The following is a 17050-nucleotide window of genomic DNA, read 5'->3' on the forward strand; positions in this document are numbered from 1 at the left end:
CTTACTAGATTTTTTCTCAACTGTTTGCTTGTGTCATGGCATGCCTGTGTCATGCCCATGTTCTTAGACTTGCCAGGTTTGTTGTAAGGCGTGTGACATACTTCACGAGTACAAGCCAAATAACTTTTTGTTCAAACTGCCAGTATCATATCTGCTATTAATTAGCACCTATTTTATACTTCTCCAGAAAAAAAAACCTTCCTTTTTAAAAGCTATGGTCTCTGTGTTCCTGGCCGTAGGCCATAGACCACAGTCTTCTGGTAGGCTATTATCTGCTCCTTCTACAGGTATGACAGAATTTTTCCAAATGAATTATTCTTTTATAATGTATCAAAGCAATGAATTTAGAGATATTGAAGGGCCCTGGAACTTACCTTGTGATGATAAAGTTACTTCATTTAAGACTAAATATGATATATTTTTCAATATCACATATGGCACGTCTGAGTCAATTGTTCTTATTAAAGCACAATTAGTGAAGTTTGTGAGTTGTATAACCTTACCAGTATTTTGAGCACTGTGTGAATTTCTGCTATGCCAGTTTTAAAGTGGTAAACAAGAGCAAAGAAATTCTGCAAAGAAACTAGTGAATAGTGTAGAAATGGAATTCTGATCCTTTAGAACCAGAGTTTAAAAGCAGTGAGGCAGAGCTCTGCCACAACTTTAATCTTAATGTCAGAAGTAAAGGCCAGGGCTATATTTAGCATATATTTAAGTTGGCTGCTGGAAGAACTAAATATCTTCAGGTCATCTGCGTATGACAGACTGCTAACAGTGCTGCCAGAGCTGTAGTTGTGCTTTTAAGTTCTTACTCATCCTGTGGTCCAGCAATTTGGTTAAGGAACATAAGAGTGAGTCACTGGACTTTCTTTCTTGAGTTTTAAGAGTCTTTACAAAGCTTCCTTATTTACATTTTTATAGGGTTTTTTACGTCATTAGGGAGCATCGTGTTTACTTTGTGACTGGACAAACTGTTGTGCTGCAACAATTAAGCAATGTTGTCAAAAGTGTAATGAACTCAGATGGTTCTCTTTAATTTGTCCCCTCTCTAGAAAGAAAATTTTGTTTCTTTAAGGCAGTTTAAGTCCATTTCATCGTTAACAGTGAAGTCCCATTTGTAAGTTTCAGCTCCTGGTCATATTCTATGCATAAAGAACAAGAAACTTGAGGATACCTATGTACTGAATCTAGGCCTTTCTGTTTGATGATAAGTGTATGAGAAAGTGCTTACTTTGGTCACAGTTCAATTACTTCACAGATTTTTGCTCTTACCAACCCGTGAGAAGTAGTTATGTTCTCTATCTCAATTTTTGAGTGCATGCATCTCAAAATAATGCCTCAAAGATTCAAATTCACTAGTAGTTTATCGTACACCTTCTTCATCTTATTAGAATAGATACATTCTGTGAGTCCTTAAACCATATACTATAAGATCTTGAAGCTAGACTGAGGTACTTCCATAGGAGATTTGTATGTAAATAAAATGCAGTATTTGAAATTCCTCTTCCCCACAGAAATTGCTGATGGGGATTTTTCTGAGAAAATCAGTAGTGTTAGATTCTCAGTGGAACTTGTTTTGCATGTGTTTTCTTATGACCTGCTGTTGAGGAGCCCATATTTGATGATTCATAAGGCACATCTCAGGAAACAAGTTCTGCTTGGGCTTTATTTGAAGTGGGTTAAAATTTGAGGAAAATGAAGTTAAAAGAATTCCTAAGGAATTTTGTTTCCATTAGTCATCTTAATGTTATATTTGCTTTTATAGCATGTAATCAAGCAGCAAGAGAAATGTGACTGATATAGTTTAAAAAAAAAATCCACAAAACAGTGTTAAATTCCTTCTTTAACTAAATTTATCTATGAATGTTTTGAACTAATCCATGTAGATTTGAGGTTTAAGACATACACCTCTGAAACCTGAAAATTTTTCTCATGCTGGGTTGTTCTTTCGTATATTTTCTGATGATGAGCTGAATGAAATCAGCATTGTTTCAAGCTTTTAGTAGCTCAAAACCAGCTTTTTATATGGAAAGAGCTGCTAGAAATGGTTACCTTTTCTACCAGGTGAAAGCTGTGAAATTGACTATAGCTTTTGTTTTGCCTCCTTTAAGGGGCTTTTCAAAGATACCTCGAGATCTCAGTTTTGTAATATGGATTCCATTAGAAACAGATTGTGATATTTATAAATCAGCTCACGAGGAGATGTATCAAATATCTGCACCATGTGTGTGCAGGTGTTTGACAAAGGTCAGTGCTGTAACTCCAATATAGAGAATCTTCCGGTTGAGCTAACAGAGATTATTCATTAGTTAGAACATGAGCAATGCTGCTCCTTTCCTTTGAGGGTTGTGCATTAGTTATGTAACTTTGCAGAACTTAATTATGTATGCAAAATTTTACAGCTTTCATTTACAGTCAAGAATAGCTTAGCTTTGAAGAATTGTTAACTGGTGTGTAGCACTAGCAGTCTTACTCTTCTCTGATGAAGGAAGTCTCAGCTGCTTATGAAGCAGGTGCTAAACCTCTGTGGCCTAGCATAAGGTAAACCAGCACTCATTTCAATTTTCTTAATGCAGTGTCTTGTAATTTATGGCAGCTTAGCAGCTGCTATGTGAGCAGCTGAGCTGTTTTTACAGCAGAAGACAGCTGGGGAGGAGGAATCATGGCAGCCATCCCAATTTTAAGCAAAATAAGAATAAGAGCATTGAAGTGCTCCAAGCCCTGTTTCTGTACATGAAATCTAACTAGTTTGCTAGCAGTCTCTGTAGGCACTTCAGGTATTGATAGTTGCCATCGGTACTTCTGCTGCATGACATTGCATATCTCTTCAAATCACCTCTGGCTAACAACTGACAGAATTGCTATTCTGGTAACATCCAATTCACCTTTTCTGTGTAGTTAGAAATAATAACTGTCAGATTGAAAAGGTAATATTGTAAAATGTCACTGTAAAATAAATATCATCTCAAATTGACAGACCTGTTCTTTATACTGATTTATTTTTTAATTAATATGGCAGTTTTGCAGATTTAACATGGGATCAGAGGCAAGGTGGATGTGTGTATTGCCATTAATTACACAAGTCAGCTAACAGCTTTGCCAGTGAGTGAACTAGAAATAAATAGGCTATGGCTGTTGTAACCTTGTGACATTAAGAATAAAAATAATTCTTAATTTACAAAAATAAAATTGCTTTCTGTTTCTTTTGCACATTCTTGGCTATACTGTCTCTTCACTCTGTTTTCAAGGGAAACTCCTTGTCTGCTTTTTTGCATATTGAGTAGTTTTCAGGACTTGAAAAACATAGTAAAGCCACTTGTAATGCTGTTCTGTTATAGGGAATATAGACCTATACAAACTCAGCACCAATTAATTGCAGCCGTATCACTTTGAATGATGGCTGCACAGTGTGTTAACAATGATAAATGTACGAGTGCTTTATATTTTTGATTCTGTTTGCAGAGTGTGAGACCTACACCACAGAATGAAGCTATAACAGTGCATTTCAAACCAGTTACGTTAAAAGCCTCTGAAAGTAAATATACCAAAGTTGCAAGTATTAGCTTTGATGGTAAGTACTTCACCTCTCTTCTTAAAACTTGTCCAATGCTTCATAACACTTGCTGAAACTTTATGAATTGTTTTCTAAGAAGTCTCTTAATGAACTAATGCTTGGCACTTTGAGGAGGAAGTGGAATTATTTGGAAGGGCCTTATGTTTCTGCTGAGTACATGTATTTCAGAAGGGTCTTTTCTGAAGTCACAACTAGCCAGTGACTTCATCTGATAACTAATAGTGAGAAGAAAAGGGATTCTTAAAGAATCTTATGTGTGTAAATATAAAAACTGAGCATCAGATTCTGTTGTAAACATAAGTGGTATTTTGAGTCATTGGTTGAAAGACGTTATTAGCCTAAAAAGGTGTTTGCTTTTGGGAAATGCTAGCAAACCAAGGCACGTTCATCGCATTGATGTAAAGTAGACTATATCCCTTGGAATACCCTTTGAGCTTTCTGAAGTTTAAAGAAGACTCTAAGATGCTATTTTCCCCCAAAGTGTTTTGTTGGAATACCTGTGAAATAGGGTTCTGTCTGGCACTTGAGAATCTTAGTGTGAATGCTAGCTTGTTTTCTTTTATCTTGAATTTATATTATAGAGAAAGGCAGGTAAGAGTGGCAAGGCTTTCACTGTAACCTTTCCTATGAAGATACATTATGTATCCTCATACTGACTTTCATTTATATGTTTATGAAAGAAGTGCTGGTTCATTTCCTTCTTACATAGTGTGACTGTAAATGTTATGCCAACCTTTGATAGAAATGTTACCTCCATTTGTATTAGATTCTTATCAACTCAAGGACTGCTGTTGACCTGTTCAAATCTTACTGCTGTATGATCCTAGCTGGTACTGTAAGCAATCCAAGATGAGAGACTTAAAGATGGAGTCTTACAGATGCAGTGTTTTTAATTTCAGGTAGACATAATTTTAGAATTTGTATGGATAGAGAGGAAAGGATTTTGTTTACTAATTAGCATTTTAGACTTTGAATAGCTTGCAGTTTGTAAGATGAGTGAGATATGTCTTAGCCCATAAATATTGAATTCTGAAATAGCTGTACTCTGTCAACCTGAGGTATCATGTCCAGATTTTGAAGCTGGAAGGAATTGTTGTATAAGAATGTACAGACTGACATGTGGTAGGTTTTGATGGGATTGATTGGTGGGGAAAAAAAAATTAGTCAAAGTGCATAGGACATTTGAGGGACTGACTTGGTGAATTATTTTTATTTTAGCAGTCTGCCATAAGTATTTGCTCTTACAGCTGTCCTACTACGTGCAGGGAATTTAGAGGCTGGCAGTTTCTACTAACCAGTATTTGAATCCCTTGACTTTTCTGGTCATGTTGCTACCGGGATAACATTGCTTGTTCTGTGACCTTGGAACAGACCTGTGAGTTTTGTTGTTGGCACTTGTCTAGCTTTGGATCTTGCATGGATTCTGATTCTATTTCAGTGTTCTTGGCCCAAAGGTCCCACTTGACTGGTAATTTTAGATGAGGAGCCTAACACTCACAAACTTCTGTTAATGTAGAACAGTACATACTGTAGTGAGGAATTCAGAGGCTTATGCAGCATCTTAATTATCTTCTGGACATGTTTAAATCATTTATTTGACAACTAGGCTTTCCTAGAGTATATAACTTAACCGTATCAACTAACTGGCATAAGGGGAGGAACTCAGGTATCTTCTAACCCTTGTTCTATGTCAGTGGTATATTGAAGGTTCAGTAAGATCAATTTTCTTCTTCCACAATACTTAGTCTCTGGTCTAGCTCCATTTGTACTACTCATGCTAATCTAACCTGATGGGTTTTTGTGTTTGTCTGCTTGAACAAGCTGCTTATATTCTTTTACAGCATCAAAAGCAAAAAAAGCATCACAGTCTTCTGGGAAAATAACTGTTAAAGCAAAAGAGAAAAGCTACTCCAAACTTGAAATTCCCTATCAAGCAGAAGTATTGGATGGGTAAGTGTGCTGTTGAGCAATGTTTGGAGAAAAAAAAAAATGCTGAAAATAAGCTGTTGTGGAAGGTAACTCTAGCCTTTTTGGCAAGGGAGGAGGTATAAAGAGGTGGTATCTGTGTTTTCTGAATCAAGCTCACTTAGAACTATAATCACTGGTACAAGTTTTTCTGTTTTTATGCTTATGAGGTAGTCTCAGTGATGCATAGACTGTTTTCAAATCTTGGGTTCAAAGTGACCTGCATGAGTCACTTCTCACTTCACAGATGAGACACTGGAAAAAAAATTCAGTTCTGTCACCCACTATATGAAGCAAAAGTAGAGAAAATATTTCTAGTTTTAAGCAAAATTTTGGAAGACATCATGTCAGCACTTCTTTTTTTTTTTTTTTAATTCATTTACAAAATTTGTCTAAGTTGACATTGGATTGTCATTGAAACGTGTTGCCTTATCAACTGAATTGGCAGTGTGTTAAAGGCAATTAAACTAAACATTACCCATCAGAACTCTGCTGCTGCAAACTCCTGATTTGGATAGTAAGGAACGTGCATGATTTACAGGCTATCTTAATATATGGACACTTGGTTTTAGTCCTTGTAGGATGCTGAGTTATGTATTTTCTTACTTCGTTTACATTACTGAGTAATCGATGTCCTGTAGTATTGTTATTAGCATGCAGTGTGCTGTGCACATTTCCTGCTGATGGATTAAATGAATTCTAGTGCATACACACACACGTGTGTGTATATATATATATTTAAAATAAAAACTATAGAAATCTAGTATATGTGTAATATATGATTAGATAAGGAAAGACTTCATTTTTTTCATACTGTTTTCTTTTCACAGGTATTTAGGGTTTGATCATGCTGCTACGCTTTTTCACATCCGTGACGGTGCTTCTGATTCTGTGGAAAGACAAATCTATCTAACAAACACATTCAATTTTGCAGTCCTTATACATGATGTTGTGTTACCAGAAGAAGCAAAACCAATGTTTAAAGTAAGCCTCAGTTCAGTGGAATATTTTTACCTAGCGGAAAACGTTTACGCGTGCTGTGCTTCATTAAATTGTAACTTTGATCTTCATTCTTCACTGATCTAGGTCCAGAACTTCAGCAAACCTGTCTTAATTCCACCCAATGAATCCAGATATATATTTACACTTTACTTTATGCCTTCCACATCATCTGTCCATATAGATAACAATATTCTACTTATCACCAATGCTTCTAAATTTCACCTACCCGTTCGAGCATACACAGGATTCTTAGATGTGAGTATTTGTCTTTTTTAGCTATTCCAGTCTACTTGGAGGCAGATTTCATATGACTCTCTTTATTCTGATTCTATGGGGGCATAGCTTTCTTAATTTCAACAGACGTGCAGATATGGGTAGTGTCACCCACTTCACCAGCTCTTTTCTTAAACAGCTTTTGTTACTGTTGGAAAATTCATTTTTGCTCCCTTTAGTTATATGCAGAAAACAGATAGAATTTGGAGATTATCTTAGTACTGTTGCACTTATTTATTTGTTAATAAATGTAAAGTTTGAGTGTATTTTGTATTTAATTATGCTAAAATGCCTTTATTAATCTTTCTAGTACTTTGTACTGCCTCCAAAAACTGAGGAACGATTTATAGATTTTGGCATATTGAGTGCAGCAGAAGCTAGCAGCATTTTATTTGCCATCATCAACAGCAATCCAATAGAGGTAAGGATGGATTTATTTTTGGTTTGCCTTTTAAGAATCTTACATCAGTCTTGTTACTGAAATAGTATCTTTTGTTCTTTTTAAGCTGGCTATAAAAAGTTGGCATATTATAGGGGATGGTTTGGCCATAGAACTCCTAACAACTGAAAAGGGAAATAGAACAACAGTAATTGCAAACCACCACAAACTACAAAATGCTGGTGCATCTGATCAGTCTTCAGTAAGTAACCCTTTGAATCTATTGCTTAAAGCTAAGTGTAGGTGGGGGGAAAAAAGACAAATGTGTATTTTTTTTATAGTTCAATTTTAGCATGGGGGAAGGAGGATAAAAATGAAGAATGATTGTCAAAAAAAAATTCTTATTTTTAGTTTTATTGTAAGTAGCAGTACAGCTTTCAAGTTGGGTAGATTTTGAAAGGGGAAGTTCAGAAGCAGTAATCTCCAGGAAATATTTAATCTTAGTTTACTTATGTTTGCATTTTTTACTTCTACTGCTGTCATTTTTTTCAGATAGTTTATTATAGAATCATAGAATGGCCTGGCTTGAAAAGAATATTAAGGATCATCCAGTTTCAGCCCCCCTGCTGCTTGCCAACCACTAGACCAAGCTGCCTAGAGCCACATCCAGCTTGGCTTTGAGTGCCTCCAGGGATTTTAAGGAAATACAGACTTGAGTGTATTTCTTTGAGAAATTTATTTTCTGTTTTTAATGGAATACAATTTTGTTTCCTACCGTTCACAGGTGATACTAACATCAGGTTATTATGCTGTGTTTAGAGTAAAACTAATAGCAAAAGAACTTGAAGGAATTCATGATGGAGCTGTGCAAATCACAACAGATTATGAGGTATACTTATTTTATATTCATGTGTATTGTCCAAGCAGAGTGGTTTTTTTTATTTTTTTACGGTGAAATCTGAAGTGGATAGATTGCAGTGTCACACGGAAGAAGCTAAGGTTGAAGGGGTAGAGGACAAGTTAACACTGCAGTGAGTGGCAGTAATGCTACTTGTGCCGTATCTTCTCTTAGAGAATGAACAATGACTTTCATTGAGCTTTTCATCTGCTTTTCAGAAATTTCTGTTCACGTCTGACCTGATGCTCTGACGTATGAGTTCTTGATGCACCCTTAAAGCATCAGTGCAAAAATCTTTTGGCACGATATGCTCACAGTTTGCTTTTTGGTACATTGTTGGTTATTGAAATTGAGTTATAATTTTGAAATAATTTTTTCAAAATATAACATTAAAATTGCTTTGGAGAAATTGCAGTTTGCTGACAAATGAAACAGATCTTACACCAAAGTTAGTAAGGGAGAGAACAACCAATTCTCAACTTCATATGCCTTTTCTGTTATAAAATATTTTGCAGAAGAGTGATATATAATGCAATCCATATTTAATATTTTTGTATTACAACTTTCACTTTGAGTGATACATGCAGAAAAAATATGATGTCTATGAAGTCAGGAAAGTATAAAGCTTGTTGTGTGGTTCTGATGCAGAAAATAGGAAACTCCTAATTTCTGCCAGGTAACTGTGACCTTAAACTTTTTGATATGTCCATATGTTTAAGCGATTCTTCAATTTTACAACTGAATTCTTTTGTTTTCATTTTTTTCCCCTACAAGTTATTGTACTTATATGGTTATAGAGCTAACAATGGTTAGAGCAGCATACACAGTAAGAATTATTGCCATCCCTTCTGCAATCCAAAGTGTACTTTTGTTTCAAGGTCTTATCATGAGTTCTGATGTCTTCTGGGAACTTTGGTATATCCTCTTCCCTATTAGTAATTAATAGTAATCTCAAATATGTTATCCTCCTGCTTTCTAAGAGAGTAAGTCTCTCTCAGATGAGACTTGTATAACGGCCTATTGCAAAGCTTTTATTTTAACTTTGCTGTTGTATTCCATGTAGAAAGAAGCTAATTATGACTGAGCAACGATTTGCTTCCTGGCAGTACGGAGTGACTGTAGGAGTATGATGACACATTGAAATCTTAATTCATGGTTGCACATTTTAAATGTGTATGTAAGACATTAATTGGCTACATTGATTGTGGAATTTTAGGATTTTATTAATCTATGCAAATAAAAGCAGAAGAGATGTTTGAAAGCTGAAAGTAACATCTTTTTCCTTAGCTCCCTTGTTAACTCTCTTGTTCTTTCTTTTAGATTTTAACTATACCAGTGAAAGCAGTGATTGCTGTAGGCTCACTGACTTGCTCCCCAAAACATATATTTCTTCCACCTTCTTTTCCGGTAAGATTGTTAGGTCACAGCATTAAACCTTTTTGTGCTGTTTTTCATTCGTCTGTTGTGTTCAAGAGAAGCATTTGTCTTAAATTGTTATCTGTCAAGTTGCTGGAGAGTTTGGTGTCACTTTCTTCCTCACATGTCCCAAGCATGGTTTATCTTCATTTCTCCTCTATGCCCACTTAAATGGGATCTTCGAATACTGATGTGATCCTGAACGTGATTATTTGCAGGTTCATTCTAACACAGCTTTGTTTACGTAGTTATTACCAATTTGTGCACATTAGCACCAGCTGTAAAGACAGATGTCATTGCATAAATGTGTTTTTTAAATTTCTAGTGTGTAAAACCAAGATGACCAAGTCAGCTAATGAACTAAAGCTTCAGTGTAAGAGATTTTTGATCTCTATGAAGCATTATTGTGTTGTTTCTACATTGAAAGTAGATCATCTACTTGGAGATGAGGATAATGGAGGATATATGGTGGAGTACAAGAGCAGGAAAGCAAGAAAGTTGCGGGAGTCTGCAGCCCTCTGTAAAAACAGGCTAAGGTTGTTTTCTTTCCTCCTCCTGCAGTAGTGTTTATTCAGTGATGGCTGAAGGCAGCTTTTTTGCTCAGTTGTGCACCAATCTATTAACTGGATAATGTTTTTTTTTCTTACCTGACATTCAGTATGGCCATGGAAGCATGGGCAGTCAAGGCATACTGACTTTGCAATTGGTATTTCAAGCCTTGAGATTCATGTGACTTTCTGATGAGTATGGAACATAAGGCAATGGGAAATCATCAAAAGAGAAACAGTAGACTGAAAGAAAAAAGGATAGGAAAGGATAGATGGAAACAGCAAGATAGAAATACTACTATTTTCTGAAAAGTTAAAGCCATCTTCAATGTATTTTGAAACAGCAGCTCTCCAAAAAGTTCTCCAGTGTCTTTGCTAGTGACTTTGCTAGTGAATACTGTGAAGTTTTGGGAAAATTTTAAGAAATACTTGACTTGAGAGTGTGTCAAGAATAACAAAATAGTGTCCCTCCTAGAGATGGGTGTTCTGGATCTGAGTGGTTTGTACATCTAAATTGTCTTTGTAATGCCTTCCAGAAAGCTGTCACTGGTGGGTTGTTTTTTGCAGGTTGGTTTGCCATCAGTGTCTTATAAAAAGCACCTTCCTGAACAGACTGGGTGCATCTATGCTGTACAAATACTTGAAGCAATGCCTGGCTTGATGCTTACTTGGCAGGCATCTCTTGTCACTTATATGACTTGTCTATGTGAACATGTTCTGTTTCATGCTTAGTTTAGCTTAGACACAATAGTTCAGAGCTGCTTTCTGTGTAACCACTCTGTCACAGTATTGTACTTCATAGCCATGTTTTTTTTCCAACTTCTCTTAGTGGGATAAGGGTCTAGATTTCTTCTGGCCACTTTTTTTTTTTTAATCTCTTTGGGGCCCTGAGCATTTTTACATTATTTTATTTCTATTTCATTATTACTGTTTGTTTTATCTGATGATGATGACTCTTCCTTCTTCCTGCTAGAAAGTTACTCCAAGACTGTAATTACAATAGCTGCAAATATTCCTGCATTTTTCAGTCCACAATTATTCCTTGTAACTTCGTAACCATTTATCCCATATGAGCACTGTCCTTGGTCTTTATTAAGATTAATTAGCTCCCACCCCTTTTTTTTAGCACTTGACATTGATGTGGAGCAGTGTATGTGCTGTGGCTTGTTGATAGTTAAAACCCAACAAAAAGATATTTTCTTGTTTTCTCCAGCTTTACATATTGTGTATGTCCCATTCTGTAATCTTCCATGTGTAGCATTCTCTTTTCTTAGTGAGTAATCACAAATGTACCACGTCACCTGAGTGAAGTTCTACCGCATTCGTTAGAGGTCTTAATTATCTTCAGAGAGGATGCCTCAGGTTATGTGTGTTGGTGGAAATGATTTTGTTTCCTTATCTGTCCTGTCTAGTCTTAACGTGTTGTGGATCAATGACCATATACAGACCATCTTCCTCTCTACCTGCTTTGCCTTTTCAAACAGGGAGGCTTAAGCCTTTAAAACAAACTTCTTACTAGATCCTAAATTCATTATCTTAACTTGGCTATTATTGAGTTCAGACTATTTTCCTTACTCAAGGTGCACAGGTCAATCTGTATGCCATATTGATCTTTTGAAATTGCTGGTTCATTTGTTATTTTCTATCTTTAGGATCTGTTTCCTATTTTACTATACAGCTTTACCATTATCAGGATATTTATTGCACTGACTACTTTTATCTTTTAGCTTCATCCATATACTGCTCCATAAGTCTTCAATAAACAAAAACTTAATGGTTTGTTTCCTTTTCTTTCGCTTAAATATGAAGCAATTTATGTTCTGTATCCTAGTTTATATCTCCTATACCCTGTCAAGGTCATCGTCCCTCTTGAATACCTCAATAATACCTCCATTTGTTAAATTTTGGGCCATAATGGAGCAAGTTTTAAAAAATTAACAATTCTTCTGACCAATATCTAAGCTTCTGGGTGCACCTGGATATAGTCCTGTATTCTTCATCACCTTGACTTTATTTTGTTCGGGTTTTGTTTTGTTTTGGAAGATGTTATTTGTTCTTTAGTACCTGCATTTCTCAGCTTCTAAGAGGTAGTATCATTGCTGTCCATTTTCTTTCAACCTGAGACTGCTGTAGCTTTTAGTGGCATCATGTTCTTCTCAGGTAATTTTTTTCACACTTTAATTCAGGGGACTTTTGAGCTACTGAATTTTATTTGGGAGTATGAATTTGGAGAGCATTATCACTTTAGACAGAATTTTAGATTGCCTTGTGTTCAAACCTCATTCTTCTTAGAGCAGTTGGCCTTAGCAGCTACTTCTGTTCGTTGAACACTTACCTCTTTTGATATTTGAGAACACTGAAAGCAGACTGGCTTTTCTTTTTTCTTGGTTTACTTTCAAACTAAACTTGTGATTACTGACTTCATGATCTTCTTGCATCTAGTTGTTCAGTAATGCCTCCATAACTTCAGAGAATAAGCCTAAAATAGCATTAGTTCTTCTTGTTCCAGTTTGCAGTAGAGAAATCTGACAGCTATAAAATCCAGGAATAACTAGGCACTACAATTTTAGTAACACTTGTTTTTCATTTCATACCTAGGGTGTAATTCTCCTGCAGCTGCCCAGTTCCCAGTGCTGCCTGTAATTTTAATGTATTTGCACCTAAGTCTCATTGCTGGTATACTGTAAAAATCTGTCTGCAATACACGAATGGTGCATACAGGCCTTCTGATGATCACTGACTTGACATAAGCATCTTTTCTGTGCTGACTTGTACTTGTGTAATTGCACTGTTAGCTTACAGTGCCACCTGTCCTAACTTTCTGTCCCAAATAAAGCTTTTCTGAGAAACTATGCTAAACGTCTCTTTAGCAAGTTTTTTAAAAATCTTTTTTTATTAATACGTGGTAGTCTTACCTGCTCTTCAATATTTTAAAGCTACATAGGGAACTTACTAAAATCCTTTTCGTTTGTTCTGCAGAGTTTACTGAACCTTCATCTTGCCCAGTGGTGAAGGTTGGTTACTCAGCTTTCTGTAGGTGAAGCACACATGATCATTTCTACTTCCTGTTCAGTTTAACAGTACTGTACTATTTACAGAATTACTCTTGCAGTTTCTTTCCCTCTGCAGTTGGTTCTATTGAGACTGTTTTGCTAAGTGACTGTTTCCCAAGGCTGTAGTTAAATTTTGAGTCTGCAAAGTTAATCTCTCCACTTCTGATTTTTTTTTTTTTTTTTAAAGGAAGTATTGATTTAAGGGGAACATTAAAACCTCTTTGTTAAAAGATAGTTCTTGGCATTTAAATTTGCCTGCATTTATCTCTTATATAGGTCTGAAATCTTGTCACCAATCCTGTCTAGCCTTTCACTTCTTCTTTTCATTTATTGTTTGCCATATCCTTATCAGGCCTGGCTGTTGAGATAAGGTGAAAGGCATGCCTGCAGAATCATTGCTTTATAAGCAAGATCAAACTGGAGTGAGCTTTAAAAGGGGGTTGGGGGTAGAGGGAGAGCTTTGAGTACTGCAACCTTTCTGGTTGTGACACAGTTAAAACTGTATGTTTTCTACCTAAAAGACCAAATGTAAAGGTATGATGGGGGGAGGGGGAAGCACACTTGTCTTTTTAACTTAGTTTTTTCATCATAATTTTTTCAAGGTAGTTTGATAGCTTGGTGCCTTCATTTCACAGGGAGGGGAAGGGAAGGTTATGCTTCTGTATAACATTCTGTAAAATGTTCTCTGTCACCTGGTGTGTTGATAATCTGCAGCTTCACTCAAGTGCTCCTTTAAGATAATTTCTAAACAGTTGTGACTATTTTCTGAATTCGTTACAAAACGATTGTCTTTTTGTATCTGGGCCCTGATAACACCAAGGCTTTCTCTTGCCTTTCCTCCCCTGCCTCTCTTAAAACATCATGTGACTAAACAGAAACGTCCTAGCTCTCCAACAACCTTAAAGCGTGTTTCTTTTGAAAGAGAGACAAACCATGTTTGGAAACAGATAGAGGAAGAAATCATATTCATGGAAACCTACCCCGAAGTGTTTAAAAAAAAAAAAGAGAACATTGTTAAAATCTCAGTTTAATATCTCAACTCTGCTGTAGCATTTTTGCCAGTCTGCGTAAGAAAATAAATACATATGCTGGGGAAAATGCATAATAATAAATGCACCATTTTCCACCCTTTTATTTTTCCTAAGGGGAAAGTAGTTCACCAGAGCCTGAACATTATGAACTCCTTCTCTCAGAAAGTGAAAATACAGCACATACGTTCCCTGTCTGAAGATGTAAGGTTTTATTATAAGAGACTGAGAAGTAATAAAGAAGAGCTGGAGTCAGGAAAGAAGTCAAAGGTTTGTTTTTGCCTACTTCTACAAGTTGTCATATTCTTCCCCTTTTGTGTGTTGCATATATGAGTGTGGTCATCAGAAATCTTCCTTCTTTCTTCAGTCATCGAGTTTACTGTGCAATTTCTTATTTGGTCTGCTCTTACTGTTTTGCAGATTGCAAATATTTATTTTGATCCTGGTTTACAATGTGGGGATCACTGTTACGTAGGACTGCCTTTTCTATCTAAATGTAAGTAAATATCTCTTGTTAATGAAAATTACAAATAATTGTTTTCCCCTTAAGCAGTGATTTTACACATCGGGTTTAAAAATATATTATGTTTTTTAAAGCGGAATCTAAAGTTCAGCACAGCCTAGCAATGCAAGAAGATATGTGGGATTCTGACTGGGATTTGCACGAGAACTTGTTCAAAGCGTGGACAGAAATAAAAGAGAACTCAAGCCATAGGTAAGTGTTCTATGCCTTTTACTTCCTCAGCCCATAAATCACTGGGTAATTCTGTTACATGTGGTATTATAAAATACAGAGGTATTTTTTTTTAAATATGTTGGAGTGCTTTTTGAGAGAGAACAAAAAACAGCCAGTTGGTGTTCTCTGCAAAAGCTTGAAAGAGAAAATTGAAAAAGTTAAAAATACTGCCACTAAATAACAACTTCTTCAAGTCAATCACAGCCTTAGTAATTACTGTTGACTGGAGTGTACTGCAGTTCATAAACAGTGGCAAGAGCAAGGACAGTCTCTGTTCTGCAAATCTTTTCTAAAGCAAGTTATATTGTACACAGCATCCCTGTTTAATCTCTTCTAAAGTAGTAAGCTTAACACCCCTCTAGGTTTTCATAAGGTTTTCTGCTGCTATTCTGAATTTATTGTATTTCAGTTAATAATCTAGTTGTCTGATACTTCTCCTTGGGTAATGCTAACTAGTAAGTGATTGATCATTGCTATCTAATATTTGGAGGCTTTTGCATACCTTTTCAAACATCCGTTTTCACATACATAAACTGATTAAGCTTCAAGAGATGTTTGCTTTAACAGTAAGTGATGTCTTTTGTGGTGATAGCATGCATGCTGATTTTTTTAAAAATTTGCATATTTACAGAAAGACAAAATAATTCTAAGTAGCTTCATTGTTATAACACTGATTTGTTTTTTAAACAACTCTTGAATAAATTTGTTGTAAACTGAATTTTCTACGAGAATATTCTGTCATCTGCAGTAAGACAGTAAACACCATTAAAAACTAATTCTGACTAAACAGCAGAACTGGGGAATGTCTGATGCTTTTTAAAATCAACTAGCTAGCCAAGATAGCACTTGGCAAAGGAGAACCTGCTCCTTCTGAATAGATTCTGACTTGGATATTTAGATTTAGATTCTCTCCAAAATACTTCTCCAGGTTTTAAGCTTGACATTTGTTTTCCTTTGCTGACTGGAGAACTCAGTAGCTAGTCATGTTTCAGCTTATGGAGAGCTCATGGAGTAACCAAGGAATCGTCTGTTGTGCAGTTTGGTTAATAACGAAGAACTTCATTCAGTTATGGAAAAAGTAATGTGACCTGATTTCAGATTTCATTTAGGTTTGTTATTGTGAGTATAGGCACATACTCCGTTGTTTCCACATTTTTCTCTGCTGTTTCTCCAAGTCCTGTTGTATCTTATGGTCACCCTATCTTTACAGTCTAATAGAATTTAGAATGGATGAATGGATGTTGATGACAGTGTTTAAGTAGTGAACATCTTTTTGAATTTTTCAGTTGGCCTCCTAGAGCAAGTTTTGGGGGTTTCTGTTGCATTTTCTATTAGTGGCAGATATGGGCAGATCTCTGAGGTGGTAGTGGTGTTTAAATAAACATAATGTGCATCTTCTCAACTATGCTGTTGATAGTTGTTGCTATACCCTAATGCTGTTTTCAGGGTGCTTCTAAGCACTCTGCATTTTCCAGGATTGTTTTTGTCCGGGCTTTTGCCACTTTACTCCTATAAAGTAAGTTTTATAACTATTTTTTACAGGCTGAATGCAATATTTGAAGTGGACACAGATCTTCAGAAGGATGTTCGGTTGACAGTTACCGCAGAAATGGCCTGGCCTTCCATACTTAGCTCCCCACGCCAGCTGAGCTTCCCACTCACCAATACTAACAGTTCATCAGTGAGTTATTTGTTGATAGCCTCAATTTTTGTTTTAATGGCTTCTTCTAGTTACAATTAACCAAATGTAAACTTTGCAAACATTGTGTTTCTGATTAGGAAGAAGAAATTTTTCTAGAAAATCCAGCTGATGTTCCTGTGTATGTTCAGTTCATTCCTGTAGCCCTGTACTCTAACCCATCCATGTTTGCTGATAAAATGCTAGAACGGTAAGTATTGTTTTGGAGTACATAGGGCATTTTCACTCTCCAGCAAAATGCACTTTACAAAAATTGCACACAGCTTTTTGCTGCTTATTGTTGTCCATTTCTAGAACTTGAATCAGCCCAGCTGGGCATTGAATCTAAAGTGGTTTGCATTGAACATACAACTGAATTTATGCTGAGTTAAAAATGTTTACAATTTCCCCTTAACTTGAAGTAATAAGAAAAAAAAAAATAAGGAAAGCCAAGCAATTCTGTCAGCTGTGTGTTGTTTGAGTCCTTCCATAAGTCCTTG

General features: G+C 36.0%; 1 protein-coding gene across 1 annotated transcript in view; it reads left to right on the forward strand.

Moving 5' to 3' along the window:
• The window catches only part of TMEM131 (transmembrane protein 131), a 93055-nt gene that overhangs the window by 52779 nt on the left and 23226 nt on the right, over positions 1 to 17050 (forward strand). Inside the window, exons 12-24 of the mRNA XM_048961251.1 lie at positions 3463 to 3571; positions 5416 to 5524; positions 6370 to 6523; positions 6626 to 6796; positions 7125 to 7235; positions 7321 to 7455; positions 7978 to 8082; positions 9412 to 9498; positions 14254 to 14406; positions 14557 to 14632; positions 14734 to 14851; positions 16415 to 16553; positions 16652 to 16761. Of these exons, the coding sequence (XP_048817208.1) occupies positions 3463 to 3571; positions 5416 to 5524; positions 6370 to 6523; positions 6626 to 6796; positions 7125 to 7235; positions 7321 to 7455; positions 7978 to 8082; positions 9412 to 9498; positions 14254 to 14406; positions 14557 to 14632; positions 14734 to 14851; positions 16415 to 16553; positions 16652 to 16761 (1577 nt within the window). The remainder of the gene's footprint in view (positions 1 to 3462; positions 3572 to 5415; positions 5525 to 6369; positions 6524 to 6625; positions 6797 to 7124; positions 7236 to 7320; positions 7456 to 7977; positions 8083 to 9411; positions 9499 to 14253; positions 14407 to 14556; positions 14633 to 14733; positions 14852 to 16414; positions 16554 to 16651; positions 16762 to 17050) is intronic.

This window comes from Lagopus muta, chromosome 1 (genome assembly GCF_023343835.1).
Source record: "Lagopus muta isolate bLagMut1 chromosome 1, bLagMut1 primary, whole genome shotgun sequence".
Lineage (NCBI taxonomy): Eukaryota > Metazoa > Chordata > Aves > Galliformes > Phasianidae > Lagopus > Lagopus muta.